The sequence below is a fragment of the Crocodylus siamensis genome, chromosome 2 (assembly GCF_052110815.1).
Source record: "Crocodylus siamensis isolate JL-2025a chromosome 2, ASM5211081v1, whole genome shotgun sequence".
NCBI lineage: Eukaryota > Metazoa > Chordata > Crocodylia > Crocodylidae > Crocodylus > Crocodylus siamensis.
In genome coordinates this window covers 32547206-32574619 of record NC_143396.1, presented here as the reverse complement: position 1 = coordinate 32574619, position 27414 = coordinate 32547206, and the positions used below count along the sequence as shown (strand labels likewise).

General features: G+C 43.6%; 1 protein-coding gene across 22 annotated transcripts in view; it reads left to right on the top strand.

Moving 5' to 3' along the window:
- Positions 1–27414, top strand: part of LDB2 (LIM domain binding 2) — a 345799-nt gene that overhangs the window by 79093 nt on the left and 239292 nt on the right. For 13 of the 22 annotated variants that reach the window (XM_090035645.1, XM_090035640.1, XM_090035639.1 and 10 more), the window contains exon 2: positions 332–415. The exons of the other annotated variants lie outside the window; for them this stretch is intronic. In XM_090035645.1, coding sequence (XP_089891771.1) covers positions 332–415 — 84 coding nt within the window. The remainder of the gene's footprint in view (positions 1–331; positions 416–27414) is intronic. 22 annotated transcript variants of the gene reach the window in all.

The following is a 27414-nucleotide window of genomic DNA, read 5'->3' as shown; positions in this document are numbered from 1 at the left end:
TTAGTGCAGGTTTGATGGTGCAGTTTTCTTAATGCTTCCAGAATAGCCAGCAATAGTTTGGTTCTGAAGAAACTCTTAATCACATCTGTTCATAAACACTTCCTGGAGAGGTGTTGGTGTTGAAGCACTAGGCTAGAAAGCCCAAATAACCAAATAATAATAAAAAAGAGTAATACTGAATTAACTTTTTCATTAACATTCTGATTTAAGGTGCAAATTCAATCCTGATCTGTTTTGTTAAGGATTATTGCTATAAGGAATTTTTGAGTAGTGGATTATCTAAAACAATATATAAGCCTGGAGCCCTTACTATTTAAAACATTTTAAACAGGTGGTTGGTAGGGACCCAGCTCCTCCAGCTGTAGAGCATCAGCTGCGCTGGTCACAGCCCGGCCACCAGAGCTACGGTGCTGAGGTAAGCCTCGTGGGGACCTGTCATAGAGGCGTATGGGTTCTGAATGCACTGTCTTATTATGGATCCAAATTAACCCAAATCTGTTAAGTGTAGGTGCATGTTGCTATCCCTGTTTTTAGGCTTTTGAGGCAGAAAGGTTGAACCTGAAGCCTCATATGTAACTAAAGGAAACTTGGAGATTGATTTCTTATTACTTCCTTGTATGAGGATACTTTTATTTATGACTTATGACTAAGATTCAAACAGCCCTGGTTGTTGTTTTTTTTAAAGTACTCTATAAATATAGATATATTTTAAAATATAATGAATATAATACAGTTCATAATACATAGGCATCAGAGAATTAGTTAAGAATGCTTAGTATTTATATTATATTTTGCATGTTTGTGGCTCTGAATTAACCAGATGCATTTTTTTAAAATTGTTTTAAGTATAAACTACATGATGAGTGTGACTCATTCCTAGTTTAGTGTGCAGTTATCCTGGGAATGAGTTTAATCAAATATTTTTATAACCAGCATATAATGTTATTATATTTTATGTGGTATAGATGGGTAAGACCAAAAAATTCTAATTACTATCATTTTACCTCAAAGTTCTTTCATCCTGAAATTCCATACCAAAAGTGTGGGTCAAAATCTGTTTTCATCCACTCATGTTGCTCCGTTAAGTTGAGAACCATGGAATCCAGGCCAGTTGTCTGGAGGCATAACTAAGGTCTGATGATATAGGCCAAAATGTATCTATTAAGCTAAATTATTATGGAAGCAGTCTAAGACAGTGGTTTTCAACCTTTTAGACTCACAACATCCCTTTTTAGATTTGAGGACCCCTCAGAAAATGCCAGTTTTTAGCTTTAACTCATTTCTTGACTACGGAAAAATAATAGAACAACACTTCTTTTGCAAAAAACTCAGAAAGACCACAGCACTGGCTTTGTTTGCACACCTAACAGTGCTGATATTGTGTAGCACTCTGTGGCCGCATCTACACAAGATGCTTACTGCACAGTAGCTCGTTAGTACTGTGTAGTAGCATTGTGGGACATGAACCATGATGCGATGCTACTGCATAGTAATAACAAGCTACTGTATCGTCACCAGGAAGCTGTACGGGGATGCTACTGCACTGTAGTGCCACTTACTGCGCAGTCATTTAGTATTTGGCTGCACAGTAACTGCGCAGTCAGCATCACATATAGATGTGGCCCGTGACACCCTTAAAGAGATCTCACAACACATCAGGGTGCAGTGGCACCTTGATTGAGAATCACTCGCTTAAGGACAGACAGAATAATATGGTTACATATATTGCAACTTCTGTGAGCATGTACAGAGCCACCTCACCTACAAGGGCTGCTCAGATATACAGTGAAGTCAGAGTTTTGCCATCACTACTTTAGTAAAGAAAACTGTCTGCAAAAATTCCATTTGAAAATTATGTCCAACTGCTCATTTAGATCATGAACTGTTTGTCAATACTGACAATTAGTGGCTAAAGATCCCATTGACCATATGACAAGAATCAATGTACACGGTACTTGTTAGTTATTTACCACAGAGTGTATTAAAGCCTGTAAATTCCCCATAAATCCTTTAAAGCTATCCTGCTATGATCCTTGCCACAACATGCATTGACACATCAATAAATCCTTGTGACAAGAGTGATATGTTAAAATCAATACTAGTTTATCAGCTGTTCCTATGTAGTCTTTTGCAAAGGTTTAAGATGATTTCCCAAAGCTAAGCATCTGACAAGTTGGAGGGACAGATCTTGTAGCAACCCATGTAGTCACCTTGATTAATGTCTTTCACTTAAAGAATTTTGTAAATCACATGCAAGGGGATAAAACTGGTATGCATGGTTCCTAGGCAGTACATAGTTTGGAAAGTGCTATTTAGTAAGGCTCTTGGCTAGGATCAGAAGTTACAGTTAAACCGGTTTAAGTGATCCAAAAGTGGTTTAAACCTATAACACAACAGAAGTTCAGTGAACATAAATTGCTTTCAAAATGGCTGAAACTGTTTAAGATAAAACCTCATTGGATGCAGTATCACACTTAACTGATTTAGGTCAAACTGGTTTATTGAACTTCTGTCCCAGATCCCTTCCTGATTCAAGTTAACTTGCATCCCAGAATGCTTTGCAGCCCTGGACTGTGCTGTCTGCTCCAGTGGAGCAGGGCTGGCCCCTCCCCCAGCTATCATAGAGCTAAGGCACTAAAGCCTCTCTGCTCCCTGCCAGCACCCGTCAGCCCACGTGGATCAGGGAGGGGCAAGGGAATGGACCCCCAAACTCCTGTACCTGCCCATTTGTACAGGACGAGGGCAAGAAAAGCCCTAGCAGTGGGGGCTTTTTGCCCCAGCAGCAGCCATGGGGAGGGATCAGATCTAAACTGATCCTGATCTGATGACTTGGGCTTCAGGAGAGCAAAAAACCCCCAGTGGGATCTTTCCCCCATGCCAGGCAGACGCTGGATTGTGGGAGAGGGGCTGGTGCTGGGTCAGGTGTGTGCATTCCCCCCACCTCAGCTCAGACATGGATCTGGAGAGGGGGTGGGGCTGAGTTAATCAGAGCCCTGGTAGCCGGACTGCAGGTCCCATGCCAGGCAGACCCCAGCTTGGGGGCCAGGGCTGGGTGGTGTGTTCTCCCTCCCCACCGCCTTCTCAGAGGTGGGGGCTGGGGAGAGATTTTCTGCTGGCTCTCCCTACCCTGCAGCTGACAACAGGGGAAGGTGGTGTGTGTCCAGCAGCCAATCAGGCCTGGGCTGGGTTTAGCAGCCTTAGGCAGCTGGCCATGTGGGTAGTGCATGTGAACACCCCCAGGCCTTGGCCACTGCAGGCTTCTGCCTGTCTTGGCCACCTGAACACTGAACACCAGTTCAGTTTGTCATCAGTTCAAGCTTAGAAAAACCTATGAAGATTGAACTGATTCTCCCTTGGGCTTTTTGAACCTCTGTACTTAGTCATTAAGACCATCATTTTCCAGAAGTGAATGAACTCCTGGTATTCCTACAGAGCAAGCTAAGCTCTTACAGAAATCTTTCCTTCAGCTGCTAGGAATTGCCAAGTGAATCCTTGTCACGGAGCCATTTTCCATGACGTCAAGGCAGTGGCAAAAGGCTAATAATGATGTTTACTTATTTGACCTTACAAACTTTACTGCAGAAATACTATAGTAAGTACAACGAGCCTGTTTTGGGAAGTTCTGCTCTGTCACTTGAGGCACTTTCAGTTGCAACCAGACAGACCATAATCTCTCCTCACCATTTATGTACTCTCCAAGCAGCTGTTCGAAAATTCCTGTGTTGTCAGGCTCAATGGATTTCCAGTGATCACCTTAATTTCTCAGTGAAGTGAGCTACTTTTATTTTTTACAGTGATTTCAGCTATGTCAAATTTCAATCCCATCCTCATAGAACACTTTTTGATTTGGAATTGCCTAAGTTAGTTATTTTATTAGCTGCTTGCAGGTGTCCTAAACAACCTAAAGAGCTTTTGAACCTATTGAAAAAAGAATGTGTACACCTATAGGAAGCAAAACCTATATAGAAAAATAATATATACACAATAAAATCTGAATTTAAACTCTCTTAATTTGGGCTATTTTTTCATTGGCATGTAAAAAAAGAGCAATTTAAGAAAAGAAAAGTTTAAGAAGGCAGGATATTGTACTGGCTATGTGTTTTGTATCCAGGGGCATGTAAGTCACAGAGGAGATGGAAAAAGGTCGCAAATCCTAAGGAAAGGGAAGGCTAAGAAAGCCTATTACATGGTGATTTGGAGAACTAGAGACAAAGTCAGCCTTGACATAGGTGCGTCCAGCTCCTGCTTCAATCAGTGGAAGCTGAAGTTGCTTACGACAGGGTTGAACTTGGCCTTGTTTGTACAATTTTTATGTGAGGTTTGAATGTAGTAACAAGTCATAGTTCAATGCGAGTATTTACTAAAAAATACGCTACAGAGATACAATCCGTAAGAGGAATTTATAATATTGTAATACCTTGGAATCGCAGGCAAGGCTTTAGGTGAATTGAGATGAGAGATTGCTGTAGCACTCATGATGGAAGATATTGCTCTCTCAAAAGACAATATTATTCCACATCTTAGCACAAAAGCCTTACCTGAAAACTGTGCTCCCTGATCTCCATGCTTCTGCATATGGATAATATGCAATTTTCTTTATATCCCATTGTCTGCTTTTCTCTCTTTTCTGCTCTCCTGCTTCATTTTTCCCCTTCAGTCCTCTCCTTCATTTCTCCATCCTTTATGTTTCTACTTCTGATTAATCCTTAAGTACTCACTTAAATAATTTATTGAATAGCAATAGAGTACAGGGACAACTGTGGTAGTACATAAGTCTCCTGTTTATTGTACTAGAGAAAGGTAGATGAAGGTTTTTCCCCCCTCTGCTTACATACATGACATTTTCTATCTTTGTGATCAGCTAAATCCATTTTTCCTCACTCTCTCACAAAAAACTTCTTAGATCCCTGTTTTTTTTTTCTTTTAAAGAGGAAATCTGGTACAATGATGTTCCTACTTCTAATTAGAATATCTATTCTTCAAAATGCAACAGGATGGTCCTCTGGCATGTGCTTGGGGAACCACCAGCTGAAAAGGGAGCACAGAATGAAGAAAAGGGGTGGAATGAAATTCACATAAACAAGTGAAGAATGGTGATTCCTGAAAGAAAAACAAGTAAAATACTAGCCCCAGACAACAGATAACTCAAACGCATGGTGACTTTGACAGCATGAGAGCTTCTTTACGTAACGATGAACTTCTTGAACAATTTCTCCAATATATCAGGCTCATATAGGTTTTGCCTTCAACAGCAACCATGCTTGTAGTCTCGTTTTACCTCTTTTCATTTTTTCTTGAACAAATGTATTTGTTCTGCCTGGTGCCGGGAAATTCCCACTGTCTGCTCATGTCCGAGTTCTTGCAAGTCTCTTGTACTCCAGAGTACAAATGAAGTGTGGGATCTTGTTTCACACATGGAGGCCTGATTCTTTTACAAAACTGTTGAGCCAGGGAAAATTGGATACTAGTATTGTTCTCTCCCAGCAGGTCTGCATTTTGGGCATAGAAGCAGTTTTGCTTTTCCTTTTGGCATAGGTCTCCCTAATTATAGGTTTCTCCCTCTCTCCTATGAATGTGCAGTTAAACCAACAGCAGAGGATGGGGAGGCAGCAGTTTCAAGCTCTCAGTTGGCAGCAGCAGGACCTTAAGCATGAACAGATTTGTCAAGGCAGCTTTCCCAGCCTATTCTGTAAAGCCAAACAGTTCTGAACCTTGTGCACTATGAGCTGATGGAGTCTATTAAATATCCTCTCATAAAACGCTCTAGAGGCCAGTGTGAGGGATATAGAGGAGTATTTATTTACAGACCAGAATTTCAAACTAGAAAAGGGATTCTGCCTGACCAAGGCTACTTGTCTATTCATTTGCAAAAGATGCATGTATACATCTCCCTCCTTAAAATGCAGAGGCTGCCTGCATTCTGTTGATGAATAATCGGTAAAGGCTCAGTGCATGTTAAGATTCCTTTGAACAGCCTAAACAAATAATCATGCTATAACCATCCCTAGTACATCTGTAAGAAACTCCACTGAAATGCTAGTAGAAAGCCTGTTTGGTGATTCTTTTGTTACAGACTGAGGTATACCTAATGTACACGTGTTGCTGCATGGAAAAACTTTTACAAATGAAGATATACCCGCAGGAGCCAAATCCTTATGAATTAAGCCTGAGAGGATAAAAAATGGTTCAAGGGTGGAACAAATTGGGCATGTCTACACAAAACGTTTACTGTGAAGGTGCCTAATTAGCTCCATAGTAAACATATTGGCATCTATATGTGCAGGTTTATTAGGCCGGAGTAAAGTAATAAATTCCACTGAAGGATAGTGCCCCAGCCAGCCCCTCCACAGCATGTTAAATTGGCTCAGAGAAGCCCTGGGCTAGCAGACTGACCCCCGGGGTTCTCTGCCAGCCAGGGCCGCTCTGACCTGGCTCAATGTACTGCAGCAATAAGTGCTGGAGTTCATTGCTTTGAATTAAGTGCACATATAGATGCTCCCATTAAGTTCTAGAGGCTTTTGAAATTTTGGAGACATTTTACAAGTTTAAAATATTAATGCAATTTACATAAGAACAGTAAGCTAATAGATTAGCTGGTGATCATGAAGGTAGCATTTTTACCATTTATTTTGTTTTTTGATGTAAATATTGACGCGGTGCTTGATTTCCAATAAGTTGTTTCTTATTGGAGGCATAGAACACATAACTGTTAAAAACAGAGTAGTATATCTTCCCTTAATTTGGAATTTGATATATGAAATGCAATACTGTAGAAAATGAATGTAGGTGATGGTCAGATAAGAAAACTGGACTGCCTCATCACCATGTAATGGTTAGTTGTTATAGGACTGGACTGCTAAGACATTTCTTGGGGTTTAGTTTCCACCTTAGCAAGTTTAAGAAATTCTGCCAGTCTCTGCTGGTTGCTCCTGGCTTGATCTGATATGCTTCAGATTCTGCTTCAAAGACTTGCAGCAATAATCTGTACAAAATATCCTTGGGAGCTTTGTAAGTACCAGGCTGCATATGCATATGTGGGAAACTGTGAGGCCACTTCAGAAAATAGTCAGTCATATTGTTTGAAAATTCAGGTTAAGAAAAGAGGTAGGACATTAAACAAACATATAGTAACAAGGAGAGGAGAAGTCTTCAGAGGCAGAGTATTGTTGGGCAGTAGGCAAGGTAATTTTATTTTTGCCCTGCAATTTGACCTTGCTTTGAGGCTTGCTTTATTCTTGTCATAAACCGTGGTGAAACATACCTATTAAATAGCTGCTACATGTCAACACAGAGGAGGTTGCATTGCAGTGATGAATGCAATATTTTTTTTCCTAGAGCATTTGAAACAGAGAGATAGATGTGTCATTATAACGCATACCAATATACTGGGGATCTCATGCAAGACAGAGATGGGCTTGGGAGGCGTGTTTTTACTTTGGCAAAATTTCAGTTGTGTGACAAAACCAAAATCATTCAACTTTCAATTTGTGGTTCACATAGTGGGGGCCCTGGAATATTTTATGGTTTCCATGTGGATGACATTGCCAGCTAAAATAATATTTTCTCCTGTAAACAATACTTGCTTTGCTTCGAGGATTATAAGAATAATAGTAAAAAAATACAAACTAGGCTCCTAATAACTAATCTGCACAATGTATCTGCTTGCTCCTGGGAGGCACAGCTCAGCATCTATCTCAATGTATTTGGGGTGAAATACATTCCAGGTTTAGATTAAGATGCAGCCCTGTGTTTATCAAGTGAAAACAGGGAGGGGAGGTTATGTTGTAATGGAAGGCTATGTTGCAGAAACGGCTCAGCCCTCCCTTGAAAGGGCACCCCTCTGTGTTTGAACACCTTAGACCAGTGGTTGGCAACTTTTTTAGGCTTCAGGCCAGAGTGACCCAGTTTGGGTCTGAGGCAGGCACTAGGCAGGTGCTAAGACCCAGCCACCACCGCTGTCTTTCCCTATAGGAGCACGGAGGGAGAGCCTGCAGTAGGCACTTCTCCCTGTGGTGTCCCAAGAAAGCGACTGAGGCTGAAGCTCCTCATTGCCAAAAGTTGTTGAAGTCCCACACCTGTGAGTTGAATCAAATGACTCCATAGGCCAAACCCTTGGAGTAGATAACCAGTGATAGTAGTCTGACACTACTATAAATCACTCAGATGCTCTTTTCTCTCTTTTTGGAGGACACTAATGTCATCCCCAGCTCTAGCATGAATCAGTGTTTCAGCTTTTCTGATATTTTCTGCCTGGACTCTTGTGCAGGGCCATAGTGGGGATGTTGGTTGTTTTCCCTCTCCTTCCCTTCTCCCTGACATCTCAGTGCCTACAATTCCATGCCAGGATAATCACGCCCTGGCCCATAGAGAAGATTTGGAATCTGTTTCCTTGTTCCTCTGGTATGGGCTTCAGAGTTTGCCAGCAGTACTGTGGGAAATAAAAAGCCTGGAAAAAATTAAAGTGTGATTCTATCCTGAAAAGTGACTCTGAAAATAATACTCCAGGATTCCATGCTTACTCTGTGTCCAGAATTTCCATATCAGAAACATTCAGTTTTCAAGTGAATAATAACAAAAAAAAATTATTCCTAATTGCAAACCCAAATGACTCCCTCTGGGGAGCAATCAGTGTTCAGTCTTGCTCGTACATCATCAGAAATAAAGGCTCCATGGCAAAAAGTGAGTCAAGGATTCTATGTAAGTAGCTGGACCAGAACAGGATCCAGGCCATTCTCCCTTTGCTAGTGACACGGCTGATATAAGAAGAGTAGATGGGAATGTGTGAATTAAAAACATTGTTAGATAAAAGGAATTGAAACTATCTTTTAGTATAGCCAAAGTAAAAATATTATTTAAAGGGTTTATAACAGGTATATAGGCTGGATTCAAAGGAAAACTATCACTCTTTAGGTAGAAGTGATTCCCTGTGAACTGTAGTGCTACAGGCTGCTTATATGTGTGCCTGGGGGTGGGGAGGGGAGGAATTTTAATTACAGCAGTTCTTGGAGAGCTGCTCTAATTAAGATGCCTCACTGTCATGTGTATAAGCCTCTATGGGTTTAAAAACGACTGCTGGGGTGCTTTATCTAAACCTTGTCAAATGAGGTTTAGATAAATTGCCCCAGCAGCCATTTTTAAATCCATGGGGTCTTATGAAGCCACACTGGAGTGTTCTAATTAGAACGTGGAACAGATCTGATTAATTGAGTCTGCTCTGACACATTTTAATTAGAACACGAACCAGCATGTGTATAAGCACCGTCAGTGTCCTTTATTCAGCCTTAAAAGAAACCTGCAGTATTTCAGCTCCAAATCTCAAGTGGATTCTGTACACATTTATAACCTTTGACTATGGTCCTCCAGTGAACCATATGATGGCAGCCCCTTAAGCCCCCTGTGCTTACTTCACTGTAGTGCTGAAGCCTTTTTGATCAAAATAGCACATGCCCTGAAAATCCATTGAGGACTTTCCCTTACTGGCATTACAAACATTTAATGAAAATGTATGCAGTACTAGGTCAAAGGCATTTCCTACTGAACCTAGAGGTAGAGGGGCATGAATGCTCTACTGAAAGTGTAACAACTAGTGTAATGCAGTAAATAAAGTTTAAGCTTTTAATTGAGGTACAAGTCCACATGGTATGTTAATTATTTATCAAATGTTGTTAAAATGGTGTGCAGCTTTTTAAAATATGTGGTAAACTGTCAGTTTATACACATGTGCCTAGAAAGCAAGCAAAGCACATTCTCTTTGATTTATGAAAACTTGTGCAATCTAAGGAACAGAAAATGAGACGCTTAGCGGTACCCAGGGAACTGACAGCTTGACTGTTTCTGGGTAGAGGACAATTCTACCTACAGCTCCTTAAATATAATTAATTTAAAAACAACAAAGAACCAGTATAACAGAGACATTAAGTGTGTGTTTAAAAAAATCAAGAAATTTAGAAATCAAATTTTAAATTTCTTCCAATTAAAGTTAGAACTATATATACATTCCCTCTACTCAAGACATCAGAACAGTTAGTGATTTTTTATATAACTTATTGCATTAACTAGGCAGAATGGGGAATGGTTTAAATCAACTTTGTCTCCATTTTAACTCTACATTCTGCTGCTATTGTACACTTAAAATTGTCCTTTAAGTATCCAAAGACAATTTTTATATAAATGTATCTTTTTGAAAATGAGTTATATACATGTGTAACAGAAGGATATGATACAAGCACCATTATAAATATTTGTTGTTATAGTCGCTAGGTGGGTAGCTGCTCCCACTAAGCAACTTAGGACTCCTTTTGGCTTTTGATGACTGTAGACTTTTAAATTGAACAGAGATTAAAAAATAAAAACAATGCATAGTTAGAATCATGTGAAGAGAAACTACTGCCTAAATATACCACAAGAAAATCTTGTCTTTAATATTATCAGATGCATCAGTAACCACAAAAGTTTTATACTCTACTATATATACTGTTATAAGCAAGCCGACTTATAATTATTATATAAGGTTGCCTAACACTTCCCATTTTAAGAATGCAGACACTAACCCCTTTCCAAGAACGGCACTGATTAGCAACTGATTCATATTTGTCCGTGGACAGAAGTGTCTGCTTATACACTGCAAAGGGCTCAAAGTAGAACTATCCTGATTGACTTGAATAAAAAGCATAATTACACTTTACAAAATCTGCATGGTGGTACCTGGACAAGAGAGGCACAGGTATGTCTGTAAGGGTGCAGCCTGGACCCCAAGATGGGAAGTGAACCCCACTTAGTGAAATACCAGGCTCATTTGGGGTGGGAGTAGGAAAGGTGGGGTTGTTTGGTGCTGGGGACTATGTCATGTGATGTCCAGGCTGAGTGCCAGCCCTGCCCCCCACCCCCAAATAGCTCCTCAGTTTTTCAACCCCTCCATTTGAAAGGGGCTTGTCTTGGCGATCTTGGGGGGCCTCAGAGCATGCAGCCCCTTGGTCACTACAAGTTCCTCCCCAGTACCTGGTAACCCCTTCATTTCTACCCCTAACCCAAATAAGCCTATGAACCCAGAGTACAGGGTGCTAGCAGGGAGCCAAAATTGACAAACCCCTTTCCCATGCAGGGCTTGCAGCAAAAACAAGATCTTGGGAGGCCCCCAGACCACCTATGCCCCAGAAACCACAAACAAGGGGTCACACAGTTCCCCCCACCAGCACCTGCCAATCCCTCCACTCCCACTCTCCACCCCAAGCAAGTCTGGGATCCCACTGCCCAGTGTCTGTAGCAAGGAAGTCAAGCTAGCATGGAGGCTTTACTTCCCCCCCCACTGTGGTCTGTTGACCTGGCTGCATTCTAGAGTAGCGCCTTGCCTTGCATGTGTGTGTTTGGGGGCGGGGGGGGGATCTGTGCAGTTTGGAATACCTGGAGGGCTGACCAGACTCTTGGCATGGAATATTATGTCTCTGCACATAACATTGAACCCAGATCACAGATAATCAGGTGAAAATAGTATTTGATATTTCCTGTGTGCTTTTGAAACCATCTCCCACCCCATCCTCATTAAAAAATTGGGCAACTGTGGCATTGATGCCCACACAGTCAGATGGACTGCAGATTGGCTGAAGGGTCACACTCAGAGGATGGTGTTGGATGGGTCATATTTGACCTGGGGAGAAGTGGGCAGCGGAGTGCCCCAGGGCTTGGTCCTTGGGCCCGCGCTGTTCAATTTCTTTATCAGCAATTTGGACAATGGGGTGAAAAGCACCCTGTTTAAATTTGCTGATGATATCTAAATTTGGGGTGAGCTGAGCACGCTAGTAGGGAGGGAAAGACTGCAGCAAGACCTGGATAGGTTACAGGGGTGGGCTAGCAAAAACAGGATGCGCTTCAATACTGACAAGTGCAGGGTGCTACACTTGGGCAGTAGTAACCAGCAGCACACTTATAAGATGGGAAATGTCCTTCCTGAGAGCACGGAGGCAGAAAAGGATCTTGGAGTCATTATTGACTCCAAGATGAACATGGGCCGACAATGCGAGGTCACGGTTGGCAGAGCTAACCAGACCTTGTTGTGCATCCACAGGTGCATCTCAAGTAGGGCCAGGGAGGTGATCCTCCCCCTCTGCGTGACACTGGTCAGGCCACAGCTGGAGTACTGTGTCCAGTTCTGTGCGCCCCACTTCAGGAGGTATGTGGACAACACTGAGAGGGTCCAGAGGAGGGCCATCCGCATGATCCGGGGACAACAGGGCAGACCCTACAATGAGAGACTGCAGGACCTGAACCTGTTCAGCCTTCACAAGTGAAGGCTGAGGGGGGACCTGGTGACCGTCTGTAAACTCACTAGGGGGGACCAGAAGGGTTTGGGAGAGACCTTGTTTCCCCTAGTGCCCCCTGGTATAACAAGGAATAACGGCCACAAGTTGTTGGAGAGTAAGTTTAAATTAGACATCCGTAAGAACTACTTCACAGTTAGGGTGGCTAGGGTCTGGTACCAACTTCCAAGGAAAGTGGTGCTGGCTCCTACCCTGGGGGTCTTTAAGAAGAGGCTTGATGCCTACCTAGCTGGGATCATTTGAGCCCAGTTTTTTCTCCTGTCCAGGCAGAGGGTTGGACTTGAAGATCTACAAGGTCCCTTCCGACCCCATTTTATGATTCTATGAAATGTTCAGGAAGTTTAAACCAGTCTTAAGTGACATGCACATATAGACTCTTTTGGTTCAAAATTTATTTAGAATGTTCTGAGCATTACATCTGCCCACACCCTAAAATTTTCTTTGTAATTATTAATTATTTTACCAAACTTCAACCATGTGGGCTGGAAATGCCATGCTGGGTATGTGCCCTTAGTTGATCTTATTTTTGAAATTTCAATAAAATTAGTTCCCAGAATGAAGAAAGAGGGAAATAAATTGTTAGTGACCTTTTCTTTGAAGAGGATTCTGGGATTCTGTCCATTCTGGGATTCTGTCCCCAATTCTTTGGAACACAGATGTGAATTTTGGTGGCTCTTGTGTTGGCGTTTTGTGCCTTTTGCCACTCCTGTGAAAATGGATTCAAAAAGGAGAAGCCCCAGAATGTGGTGGGAGATTGGGTCCCTAAAAACAAGCCCGGAGGCAGAGATTAGGACTTGCCAGGCAAGGAAGCTAGAGGCTCGATGAGTAGAAATTGAGGCTACCTAAGGGAGAATGCAAATGAGCCAAAGGGACAGGGTTGGAGAGCCACAGTGGGACAGGAGAAGTTGTAGGGTCAAGCTGTGGTTGCAGAAAAAGCAGAGGTTTGTGCATCTCAGAAAGTGTATTAACTTCCAGATTTCAGGCATCGGGGATCTGAGTCTCTGCATTCCTCTGCCAGCAGCAAATATCTGAAATCCATTGACAAAGTCCGTTCTCGAGTTGGCACCCTGAGAAGACAGCAGAAATTTACCACTACCAGTTGCTCTGCCACTTGATGCAATTTCTGTTTTGGGAGGGGTGATGGGGGGAAGGGACTCAGTTTGTTTTATTTCCTAGGTTTTAATAGGAAACAATTAGGCACCTTTTAATAAGAAACAATAGCACCTAGGTTTTAATAGGAAACAATGCTGCATTCATGATCACCAACTAAGCAATTTAACAGGAAACAAACACTCTACCACATTTACCCAGATCCAAGACAAAGTTCCCCCTCCATCCCAGTCAGCATGGATAAAAAAACCTCACCTTGGATTCAAGTGCTGGCAGATGGCCACTCAGCTCTGGCTTCAGCCCTGGGCTTGGGGCTGAAACTACAGTTTAGATGCTGCCTGCCCTGAGCCAGGATGTCTTGTTGGGGGGGGGGGGGGGTGTATGTGGTTGGGGAAGGACAACAGAGACCACATGGTGGGGGTGGGAAGATGGGGAAGACCTACATGTGGGGTTCAGGGGAAAGTCAGGGGATACTGTGTAGCTTTCCTTCCACCCAGCTCCCTCCTTCCCCCTTTCCTTCTGCTTCGGCTCCAGTCCTTCCAGCCCCAATGCAGTTTGGCTACAAGCTGCTGTCTCAGCCCACCCTGGCCAGGGTGAAGTGGCTGAGCCAGGGCCACTACTGCTGCTGACTGCCCCAAAGCTGGAACAGAAGTTAAGCAGTGGTGGGGGAGGGCAGGCACAATAGGTGGCAGGGGTGAGGAGCAGGCACAGGGGGTAAGTGCTGAGGGGACTAGGAGTGGGGGGGCAAGCACAGGCAGGGGTGCAAAGTGGGATGGGGGCAGGTACCAAGGGGCACAGGTTGGGGATGAGGGGCAGGGGGCTAGGCAGGGAAGGGAAGGGACAGGGCCCCTTGCCCCCTGCCACTGCTTTCCCCACCATAGCAGTGGGGGTGGGGCACAGGGCAAATTTAAAATGACTTTCTACTAATTAAATTCTATAGCTGGAAACTAATGAAACATTTATAATTTTCCAGGTATAGAATCTAATTCGTAGGAAGTCATCTTAGTTTCAACATCTTCTTGGATTAAGTAAATACTGTATAATATATTAATTTTATTGAGGTTTTCATATCAGACTCTCACACATTAGAAAATTCCAGAATTAAAGCTGCTTTGGCAACTTTAACTGGCTTCTCTGTGTATACGGTGCTCTTTTGTGTTAAATAATAACATACAATTTTTCCACAGAATGCCTGGGTCATGCAGTGTACATCATGTTCTTTTAACTCTCTCTGTGTGGGTGCCTATTATTAACTTTTAGAACTCTGACATTTTCAAACCCGTAGCCCTGATTAATGAAGAGCGGGGGATAAATGTAATGAATGAATGCTGAAAAGACCTATCAAATATGTGCTTGTGCACATAAGTGTGTATATGTGTGTGTGTGTGTGTGTGTGTATATATATAAAAATATAATTCTCATAGCTCATATAACATATAATTCTTATAGCTTAAATTGTAAAACAAGCTACAGTAAGAAGTGTAATTATTTTCAGAAGTTATCTTCTTTCCAAGACACTAGAAAATCTACTGTCCACCACACTGAATAATGGCCTGCAAATGATTAGGCCTAGATGTTGGCAAAATAATATCTAAACTCTCAAGAAGACTCTGTTGTTTATAAATCAACACCAGCTGTTCCTGTTTATATTAAACTTTGTAAGAATAAAAAAGAATATTATTTGACAGCCCATATGCCAAGATTCAGCCCGCTACAAAAACAAACCAGACAACATATTAAATCACAAAACACAAGGTTTATCCCAGAAATTCTAATAGACTCAACCAAACTTGTGATAATGGTCATAATTGTGCTGAATCAAAAAACCATCCCCCTACCTACTCAGTAGGTAGCTTGGATTTCTGAAGTCACATAGATAGAATTGTCTTTCGGCTGTCTCTCTGAAAATGAAAACGGGAGGACCCTGACATATACTACTCTGATCCAACAATAAGCCACGCCAGTGTTTATCCTTAAAAAGCTATTGCCTGTTTAAAGGCCACATTTTGTTTTCTGTTACACTGAGTAAAATGTGGAGAGGTTCTTTAGAAGTCAGTAGATTTTACTTCAGCTTAATTGGGAACAGAAATTAGTCCTAACAATCCTATGGGTCTGGCTTTGTTGAATTATTGTTCCTTGCATTCTTCAGGAGATCGTCTAGTCCAATCCCCTGCTCAAACAATCCTAACTAGATCATTCCAGCCAAAGCTTTGTCCAGCTGGGTTTTGAAAACCCCCAAGGATGAAGCTTCTGCCATCTCTCTGGGTAACATGTTCTAGTGGTTTACTACCCTCCTAGTGAGAACATTCTTCCTAATATCTAACTTAAACTTCCCTTGCTGCATCTTGAGACTGCTCCTTGTTCTCTCATCCGTCACCATTGAAAACAGTTAAGCTGTATCGGTGGTGGACCAACGGTGTGGGAGGGGGCCATGGCCCATGAGTGCTGGCCTGAGGGGGTGGGGAGGAAGGTGCTGGCCTGGCCCTTCACAATTCTTATTGTGCAACATGACTAAGTATTGCTACAAGAAGGATGGGGTGGGGGGAGAGGTGCAAATGAAAGCATTGGCCCCCAGGTGCTGGAGACCTATGGTACGTCACTGAGCTCCATCTTTGTTCAAACCCCACTTTAAGTAAAGGCTGCTATTAAATTCCCTCTGTCTCCTCTTCTCCAGACTAAATAAGCCCAGTTCCCTCAGTCCTTCCTCATAAGTCATGCCTACAGAGCACATTGTTTCTGCAGAGCTGCTGCCTGGCCAGTCAGCCCTCAGCCTGCATTGGTGCATGGGATTGTTCTGTCTTAGTGTAAGACTTTGAACTTGTCCTTGTTGAACCTCATTAGGTTCCTTTTGGCCCAATCCTCTAATCTGTCTAGGTTGTTCTGAATCCTAACCCTACCCTCCAGTGTATCTACTACTACCCCCAGCTTGGTGTCATCTGCAAACTTGCTGAGGGTGCACTCTATGCCATCTCCCAGGTCATTGAAGAAGCTTTGAACAAAACCAGCCCCCTGACCAACCCCTGGAGCATTCTACTTGATATTGGCTGCCAACTAGATATCGAGCCATTGATTACTACTCTCTGAGCCCAATGCTCCAACCAGTTTTCTGTCCACTTTACAGTCCATTCATCCAGTTGGTACTTCCTTAACTTGCCTGGGAGAATGCTGTGGGAGACGTATCAGAAGCCTTGCTAAAATCAAGGTACACCACATCTACCAGTCTCCCTGCATGCACACAGCTAGTTACCTTGTCATAGAAGGCAATCGGGTTGGTCAGTCATGACTTGCCTCTGGTGAATCCATGCTGCCTGTTCCTAATCACTTTTTCTTCTCCAAGTGCTTAGAAAGGGATTCCTTGAGGATCCATTATTTTTCCAGGGACTGAGGTGAGGCTGACTGGTCTGTAGTCCCCTGGATCCTCCTTCTTCCCTTTCTTAAATACGGGCATTATGTTTTCCCTTTTCCAGGACCTCTCCTGATCACCATGAGTTTTCAAAGATGATGGCCAATGGTTCTGTAATCACATCAGCCAACTCTTGGATGTATCCCATCTGGGCCCATGGCCCTGTACATGTACAGCTTTTTTAAGTTGTAACCTGTTCTTTCACCACTGAGGACTGCTTATCTCCTCCCCACACTGTGATGCCTGGTGCGGTGGTGCAATAGTTTAGAAGCTGACCTTGCTTGTGAAGACTGAGGCTGATACCTGCAGAGAAAGATAGACTAATCAAACTATCCTTTATGATTTTTTTTCCCTGTTAGGCCTTTATTTTCTTTTTTCTTTTATTCTTTTGATGAACTTTCCATTTATAAACTGTCTACCAACACATTTAATAGATTTTATAGACATCAGGGCTGGAAGGGACCTCGGAAGATCATCAAGTCCAGCCCCCGCACCCAAAGGGCAGGAAGTCAGCTGGGGTCATAGGATCCCAGCAAGATAAGCATCCAATTTGTTCTTGAAGGTATTCAGTGTAGGTGCTTGAACCACCTCTGATGGCAGGCTGTTCCAGACCTTGGGGGCTCGGACAGTAAAGAAATTCTTCCTTGTGTCCAGCCTGAAATGGTCTCACAGTAGTTTATCACTGTTTGACCTCATCATCCCTTGGGACGCTCTGGTGAACAAACGTTCCCCCAGATACTGGTGGTCACCCCGATAAACTTATAGATGGCCATCAGATCACCCCTGAGCCTGCGCTTTTCCAGGCCAAAGAGCCCCGTGGCTCTCAGCCTGTCATCGTAAGTTCTGCTTTCTTTACCTCTGATCATGCGTGTGGCTCTTCTCTGGACTCTCTCAAGCTTGTTAACATCCTTTTTTAATTGGGGAGCCCAAAATTAGATGCAGTACTCCAGCTGCAGCCTCACCAAGGCCGAGTACAGGGGGAGAAGGACATCCTGGGATTTGCTCGAGAAGCATCTATGGATGCAAGCCAGCATTTTGGTCGCTTTACTAGCCACAGCATCGCATTGCAGGCTTACGTTCATCTTGTGGTCAATGACGACCCCCAAGTCTCTTTCTTCCATAGTGCTAACCAGCCAAACCTATAAGGATGCTGCAGGTTTTTTTTCCCCAAGGTGGAGAACCTTGCATTTTTCAGTGTTAAACACCATCAGGTTCTCATCCGTCCATTTGCTGAGCCTGTCCAGGTTAGCCTGGATCACCTGCCTGTCTTCTGGCGTGGATGCTTTGCCCCAAAGTTTGGTGTCATCGGCGAACTTGGTGAGTCCGCTCCTGACTCCAATGTCCACATCACTAATGAAGATGTTGAACAATATGGGTCCATGGACAGAGCCTTGGGGGCCCCACTGGTCACAGGGCACCATGATGAGTGACTTCCATCAATTACTACTCTCTGGGTCTGACCACAGAGCCAGTTTCCCAGCCAATGGATCATGGTGGACCCAAGGCCACAATCAGCCAGTTTTGTTAAGGGGTGATCATGGGATACCAGATCGAAGGCTTTTTTGAAGTCAAGATATAGGATATAAATCTCTTCTCCCTTGTCCAGGTGATAGGTCACCTGGTCATAGAAGGAAATGAAATTGGTCAAGCAAGACCTACCCCCAACAAACCCATGCTGGCTATCCCTCGGGATGTTGGCGTTGGCCAGTCCATTAAGGATGGCCTCTTTAATAAACTTGTCTAAGGTCTTTCCCGGGATAGAAGTCAGGCTGATGGGCCTATAGTTAGCCGGATCGACTTTTCTCACTTTCTTGATCATGATTTTTAGATTTAGAAATGGTTGCAGTTAAGGATACATTGATGTATCGGTGGGCTGTTGGATCGGCACTGTTAAGAGAAATTACATTATCAGCTATGGGCTTTTTTGGAGCACCCTGGTGAGAATAGTCCAGTCCTCGCACCCCACCGCTGGTCTGAGTGCATGGCAGACTACAGTTCCCAGTGAGCAGCAGGAAGGGTAGGGGGCACCAGGGAGCAAGCACAGGGCACTGCACTCAGCAACAAAGGGACTATTACTGGTTCCTGCTGCTGCAACTGCCACGGCAACACCACATGTGCAGCAGGGGCCTGACCACTGGGGCTGCTGCAGAGATCTTGGGCTGTGTGCTGGGGAGGTTAGGTGCTGTGCGAGGGACATTTCACTTCATCAGGCCCTGGGCACTTTTGCAAAAGTGGTTTCTCTTCGGCAGCTGCCAGAGCTTGGCTGTGCGGAGCCTGCTGGTAGTGAAGCAGCAGCATGTTCTGGGGCTCTAAATACACTTGACACTGCTGTCCACAGAAGCATCTGTGGGGAGCGGGGCTGTGGGTAACAGCTGTAAGTGAGGGGGCGACAGTCACTGCCTTGCTCATCAAGGGCCAGAGCAGGCAGGAGGCATGTGTGTATTATAAATGTAAAACAAATGAAAGGCAGGCGAAGTTCTTTAGGTAGATGTGATATCTTCTATTAGACTAATTTAATAGTTAGAAGAAAAAATTATTTGCAAGCTTTCGAGCACAAACACCCTTCTTCAAGCACTGGGAGCCTATGTGTTCTCCAAGGCAGAAAAGAAGCTAAAGTAAGAAAGAAGTCTATGAAAATACAAATTAGTGGAAGTTTGGAAGACAATGGCTAGAGATAGGCAGCAGGGTGGGGGAGAGGAAAGGAGGGAAATGTGTGAAGGAATGCAACAATCAACAACCCTGCAAACAAAAAAAAGGTTTATGGCAGTAGCTTAAAATGCCTTGCGCTGTTACTAAATATCCATTATCGGATCAGCATTGGCTGATATGGTTGGTTAAATGTTGGTTATTGGTATCAGCCAAGAAAATCTTTATCAGCACACCCCTAGTTTCAGTAATTGTTATACCTCTGATCATGGAATGACAATGAACTGTCTGTATAGCAAATGTTGCTTTATATTTGGCCATCGTTTGTGTATAATTTCTGAGTTTTTTTTCATAAAGCAAACTGAAAGATATGTGAATATTCCATCATGTGGCACCACATCTGATAGCATTAGTGTATTATCTTGGGATTTTTCATATTCGCTAGGACTGTCTATGCATATGCTCTTGTGTGGGGGGGAGTGGTGCTTTAACTAGAGTGGCTCCTGTGCTTTAACTAAATTGCCCCCACTGCCATTTTGAAGTGTGGGGAAGCTGAATAGACATGATGCAGAGTGTGCTATAATCAGCATGCTCCAGCAGACTTGATTAATCGAGTCTGCTCCAATGTGTGCTAATTAGCACATTGGAGCAGACCTCTAGCATGTGTATAGGTACCCTAATTAAACAAACATACTTCTAAAAACTGTTTTTGGCTCTACTTGAAACAAGTTTCATTTCAACCCAATGCACATTTTGTTTTGTGAATTAATTATTTTGGCTACAGGCCACATCTACTGTTTATAAGCATGAACAAAATTTGATTGCCCAAATCTTCATAAATGGATTAAATGACACCTGCTTTGTAATTTAGCAGACTTTTTAAAGATTATTGAGCCAGCTATTTCATAGAGTATTGTACAAGGAGCAGCTACATTGGGGTATAAAACTCAGACGGTCACTGAGTCGGTACATGGGCTGAACTGGGCCATGCCAGAGCCAACACACGGGGCTTGATCTAGCAGGGCACCACATGTAGCATATGCCCTGTACCAACTACCTGCACCATGTACAATGTGTGTGGCGGGTCCAGCCCTGCATGCTGCTGCACCACTTGGTAGCCCCACTCCAGGTGTCACTCTGCACATTGCACAAGGTAAGTGTGGGGCACAAGCTGTATTGGGTGCCTCACCAGCCCAGCCCCATGTGCTGGCTCTGGGGCTGATCTGGCCCCAAGCTGTCTGTTTGTGCTACAGCTAGCACGCAGGGCTAGTCCAGGAGGCCATCCGAGGCAGTATTTGTCCCATGCTGATTTTGTTTACCATGTGCAGAGTGAACTCCAGAGCAGAGTTGGCATGTTGCAGCGTGCAGGGCTGAACCAGCTGCGCATACTGCATGGAGCACAAGGGACTGATGCAGGGTACATTGCCCTGCCAAACTGTCCCTGTGTGCTGGCTCTAGGGCTGGTTTGGATTGGACCTGCATGCAGCACTCGCCCTAGACTAACTCCTTGTGCCACATGCAACATCCACAGTGCTGTATCCAGCCTGTGCTGTCTGAGACCCACAAGCCGGATAATAGACCTCCATGGGCCAAATCTAGCCCGGAGGCCATAAGCTTGAGACAATTGAGCAACATGAAGAGTTTCACCAGTATAGTGAAATGGAATGCATGTACTTTGCAGATTTCTGTAGGTCTTTGCATCAGTTGCATTGTTTTCACCTGGGGTGGCCAACCGGTGGCAGGATAGCCACAAGTTGCATGGACAGTCTGTGTGGCTTATAGCAGATCAGGGAGGGTATAGGCAGTACAGCAGATGGAGTAGGAAGCAGAAAGCAGAGCAGGAAATCAGATGGAATGCAAGGCAGGAAGTAAATCTCAAAGCAGGAGGTGATTGGGGTGGGAGCATAGAGTGGGATCAGAAAGCAGAGTAGCAGACAGGGCAGAGGAAGGCGCTCAGGGAATGTACAGGGTTAATTCATGGCATGCCTGCCAAGAAGATTGGCCTCCATTGGTTTTCACAATGCTTACTCTTCCTTTGTTTTTGTAGGTATTGTAGCAGTGGCATACAGAGGAGTTTTCTTTCCATTTCAGAAAAAGGAAACCATGTTTTTCTTAGAAGCTGAGGAAATTACTGTGTGTATTTATTTGAAAGAACTCAACAACAACGTTTGTGTTTCATATGCAACTCATAACACCTAGAAAATTAGGAAATAAAGTTGTGAAATGTCTCTTAAACTTCCATGTTTAGGGATTTTCTGTGGCAGACTTGCATAATGTTTTAGTTGTGGAAACAACTAACCAGCAACATTATTTTGGAAATCTATTTTTAGCTTCTTTATTTACTCATTGGCAGCCTCCTAGTCAGGAGGGGATAACCCTGGGCCCCAAAGATAAGTTTTAACAACTGCATGTTTATGCACCAGTAGATATCAGGAGGTCAGTCATAAAATGCTGTCAGTTTGTATTATGTGTCTGTGGACTTTTCTATCAAAGCATGAAGGAAGGAGAACCAGCCATCTTTCTACTCTTAAAAGTGGTCAGTGTTTCAAAATAAGCTGATCTTTTCCTGTGCAGATATAAATAGCTAAAGACCACCGCTTACATCGTTGAACATATAAAAACACAATTTTAATTAATTTCTGGATAAGTGATAGATGACATTGGGAGGAAAAAAGATTTAAGCTTTTTAAATATCTGCAGCTGTATTAGTTGAAGACAAGGAAGATAGAATACTAAATACCATCCTTCCAGTTTGTCCTAAGCAGATTGGCTGTGCCTCAGACACTCCTGGTATGTAGTTGGCAATTTTAAGCAACATTATTCCAAAAGGATCTACCTTCTTTACTTGAATATAATATAACATTGATTATAAGACCACTGATTATTAGGTTCTATCTATGGAAAATGTATATGTTAGATATAATTTTCTACGTATAGGTTCTAATTACTTTCATAGATTTCATAGACATTAGGGCTGGAAGGGACCTCGGGAGATCATCGAGTCCAGCCCCCTGCCCAAAGGGCAGGAAGTCAGCTGGGTTCATAGGATCCCAGCAAGATAAGCATCCAATTTACTCTTGAAGGTGTTCAATGTAGGCGCTTGAACCACCTCCGATGGCAGACTGTTCCAGACCTTGGGGGCTCGGACAGTAAAGAAAGTCTTCCTTATGTCCAGCCTGAAACGGTCTTGCAGGAGTTTGTGACCATTCGACCTCGTCATCCCATGGGGCGCTCTGGTGAACAGACGTTCCCCCAGATCCTGGTGGTCGCCCCTGATAAACTTATAGGTGGCCATCAGATCACCCCTGAGCCTGCGCTTTTCCAGGCTAAAGAGTCCCATGGCTCTCAGCCTGTCATCGTAAGATCTGTTTTCCTGACCTCTGATCATGCGTGTGGCTCTCCTCTGGACTCTCTCAAGCTTCTCCACATCCTTTTTGAATTGTGGAGCCCAAAACTGGACGCAGTACTCCAGCTGCGGCCTCACCAAGGCCGAGTACAAGGGGAGAATGACGTCCCAGGATTTGCTCGAGAAGCATCTATGGATGCACGCCAGCATTTTGGTCGCTTTACTAGCCACAGCATCGCATTGGAGGCTCATGTTCATCTTGTGGTCAATGATGACCCCCCAAGTCTTTTTCTTCTGTAGTGCTAACCAACGTAGCACTGCCGAGCCTATAAGGGTGCTGCAGGTTTTTCCTCCCAAGGTGGAGAACCTTGCATTTTTCGGTGTTAAACACCATCAGGGTCTCGTCTGTCCATTTGCTGAGCTTGTCCAGGTCAGCCTGGATCACCCGCCTATCTTCTGGCGTGGATGCTTTGCCCCAAAGTTTGGTGTCATCGGCGAACTTGGCCAGTCCACTCCTGACTCCAATGTCCACATCGTTAATGAAGATGTTGAACAGTATGGGTCCCAGGACAGAGCCTTGAGGGACCCCACTGGTTACAGGGCACCACGATGAGTGACTGCCATCAATTACAACCCTCTGGGTCTGACCACGAAGCCAATTTCCCAGCCAGCAGATCGTGGTGGAGCCAAGGCCACAACTGGGCAGTTTGGCCAAGAGGTGATCATGGGATACCAGATCAAAAGCTTTTTTGAAGTCAAGATATAGGACATCAATCTCTTCTCCCTTGTCCAGGTGATAGGTCACCTGGTCATAGAAGGAAATGAGATTGGTCAAGCAAGACCTACCTGCAACAAACCTGTGCTGGCTGTCCCTTAGAATGTTAGCCTGGGCCAGTCGCTCAAGGATGGCCTCCTTAATAAACTTTTCTAAGATCTTCCCCAGGATAGAAGTCAGGCTAATGAGCCTGTAGTTAGCCTGAAGGGTTGTCTTGCATTTCCCCCGCTCCCACTGCTGTAGCAGGAGAAATAAATCTGGGGGGTCAAGTAGCCCCTTTGCCCTCTGTTGGTTCCCACAATTTCCTCCCCCTACAGGCCCTCTATACTGTCAGATCCTGCTCTCCCGAGCACATGGAAGTGAGGAACAAATTTGAAAAAAATGACCTTGAAATAAACATACCTGTAGCAATTTGTTTATAGAACCCATTAACTTAGTTCTTCCAGAACTGATGCATTTTACCCTTTTTGAAATTGTTGCAAGTTTCAGTACAGGTACTCCATAAACGCATTTTTAAGCAGCACTTTTGTGTACTTACATATAGTACAAACTGTGCATGGTATTAGTCCAAAGCCAAAAAGCTCATGATTTACCATGTAGTTCATTAGGCTGGGCTCCACCAGAGTAAACAGCATTTCAAGCCATGGGGTGTTTTTACAAGAGCAAGCGCCGCAACCCCAGGCGCTTTGAATTATACTCAGTGCTGCAGCGCTTACAGTTGTATAAGCAGGAAAATGCACGTCAGCACTGAGAAAATGGGGGCAGCGCGCTTTTGAACTAAAACACCTCAGAGGCATATTAGTTCAAAAGTGCCCCACTGCCATTTTCTGCATGCTGACGTGCATTTCACTGCTTATACAACTGCATGTAGCACCGTGCTCTGAAGCAGCGGATCTCCAGCACATTGAGGGAAAAATCTGCGTATAAATGCACATGGTGACCAGCCCATCACTGCTCAGTATGTCTGTGTACTCCAGATATCCCTGCCCCTTCCCAAAAAAGCCATGTGTTAATTACCCCTCAACTCATGACTGAAGCCAGGTGTTCTTGTCATGAGTCCTGGGATCCTCCAAAAATGTATACTCTTGTGAGGTGCAGAGCAACCAGCTCCACCTCTTGGAAGGCGGAGCCACACTAATCCTATGTGACAGACCGAGAGGGGGTGACATGGGATTCTGGCTGGACTGTTAAGAGCCCTGTTTGGTGGTGTTTGACAGACATTTAAAGCTGGTGAAGGAACACGAGTCATTGGAAATGGGAGAGAAAGGTGCACCTTAGCTGTGGGAGTGAAGAGGAAATTGAAATGTCTACATTGTGGTGGCTCACTTGATAAAAGAGTCAGGGCTGAGGGAGACTGCACTCCAATGGGCGCTACCCTATATCTTATTCAGATGGACTGCACTAACCTATCAGTATAGTTGCCTAGAGTGAGTCAAATACTTTATGGTCATGCTCAGTGTTGGCTTTATTTAATCGACTTCACAGTTGGCCATAGTATTTAATGTGGTATCCTTGTATGCGAATGTAAGACGAGGGGCTTTCCCCCTATGCTGACTGGGGGGACCTCATCTTGTATTTGAATAAATATGGTGTTTGGATTTTAAAGACATTTACTATTTTTTCAACATCATATGGTGAAGATGTCAAATGGAACAGTATTAAGCAGTGCAAACCTCAGATTTATAACAATCAAGAGTCAGACTCTGAAAAATCATGAGTTTGAATTTAAAATATAAGATTGAGGATTAATCTTAATTATTTGCCAGTTTTCTTAACTTCTACTGGGGTCATATTTTCATGTTTTTCTCTGCAACCAGAGAATACCAGACCCCGACCTTACTTAAATGCATGGGATCTTTAATACCCGTATGAGGATGAAGGTATCTTTGCTTTTAAATTAATTTTGGAAAGATCAAGCTAACGCATGGACGAAAGGTTTAGTGTGTTCCTAGAAGGTCAAATATTCCTAGTGATAAATTGAATCAATAGCCCAGCAACGTATGAAACAGAAAATTTATACTGGAGCATCTGACACATGATAGAGTAGACTTCAGATCAGAAGATGGTCAGAACTCCTAAAATCAGAGTCATGGGAGAAGGAAAAGTTCTTAAAATTATGAGTCATATTTTTAGGAAGGTTTTCAGAAGCTCCTAAGAATACGTGTAGCAGTAGGCAGAGTGAATACATTAGATCTCTGTTTGTCTCTTCAGCTTTTGCTACTTTGGTTACCTCCAAATTTTGCTTTCTCAAAAACCCGGAAAGATTGAGGCCACACATTTTGACCTCCTTAGCTGTATAAAAATAGTCAGTTAAAGCATAGAAGAAGACTTGGCAGCTGGGCATTCTGTGGAAATGAAAAAGAAACTTAGTCTTTCAAGTAAGAAACTCAGATTCTTAGAGAGATGGTTACTTCATGCAGCACCACCTTTTCACCTTACATTTCTTGAGAGACATTTAGTATGCCTGACTACTGAGCTTATTATCATAGGAACATAACGGAACATCATGTTTCTTTTTATGTTTGCAAGATACTGTAGTTGTCTTGCCTCTGATAGTTCAATAGGTTAGACATTTCCATATGACATTCTTGATTATGATTTAGATTCTGTTTAACATACAGAACACCCATTTTTCTTCATGTCCTGCCCTTGGCACTGGGATCAGCTTGTGCATACACACTGGTAGCCCAAAGAATTGTAGGGCAAAGTGTTTAAGGTAACTTACTTTGAGAAAACTTAATGCCTTCTTTTGGTTTTTATGTATTTCCCAATGGGAAGGCACCTATTACCACCTCAGCTGGTACTAATTAGTATGCTTGAAGACTTGGTAGAGCCAAAGGGATGAACTGGCATGAAGGCAGGACCGACAGCTTAATCCTGCCAGTGTTTGCTCCAGATCAGGGTTCAGGTGCATTATCAGTGAAAAGTGAGGCAGTTTCCTGATTCTCTGCCTGTTCTGTATATCCATAAAAATGGCAGCTATGTTACTGGAGACTAGTGCATGGGGTGAATTTGTTCAAGAGGAATATTAGTCAGTTCAAGACAGTCCATCTAAATGCTGAACCTTGCAAAATTAGAATCCTCTTCAAAGTTTGAAAGAATGCCTGCCTGCCTAACAAACTGAATATGTAGTCTTCAATAGATGTATTTGTCCTTGCTGATATCCCACTAAATGGGCAATGTGGTTTGCGCAGACCTAGCAGTCTCTGATGGGCTTCTAATTGTTTTCAGACCATGTATACTGTGGAGATTACTAACGGTGCATATTCATTCTGGAGACCAAGGAGACCTCACTGTATGATTGTAGGACAGCATCTGATCTAAATCCAACAGACATTGCCAGACTGTTGGGACTAGCTTTAAAGAAAAGAACTGGGGGAAAGAGATACTGTGCACAGACTTGTGGAAAAGGCTGTTGGGAGGCTCAGTCAGGGATCAGGAAACAGAGGCATGTTTGAAAGAGATGTAACAGGGCTAGCTCCTGTTAACTGAGAATAGGACTGCAGCTGATTGCGTAGTGCCTTCAGGAGAGGGAAAAACACAGTCTGAAGGGAAGGCTGACAGACTGTAATCAAACTAGTGACGAGACCAATATGAGACGGTTGCAGTTAGTGCTAAGAGACAGAACTACAGGGGCAAACAGGCCACAGAGTAGGAAGCCTGGTAATAGATGGTGAGTGGCATCTAAACCCAGCTGCAAAGGGAGCAGGGGGTCGGTGACTAGATGGAGAAGGAGCGAAGGGCTATAGAAGCCTGCTTCCAGTGCTGAAGAGGCAGTCTGACCCTGGCCACTGCAGAGGCAGGGGCTCCCATAAATCTG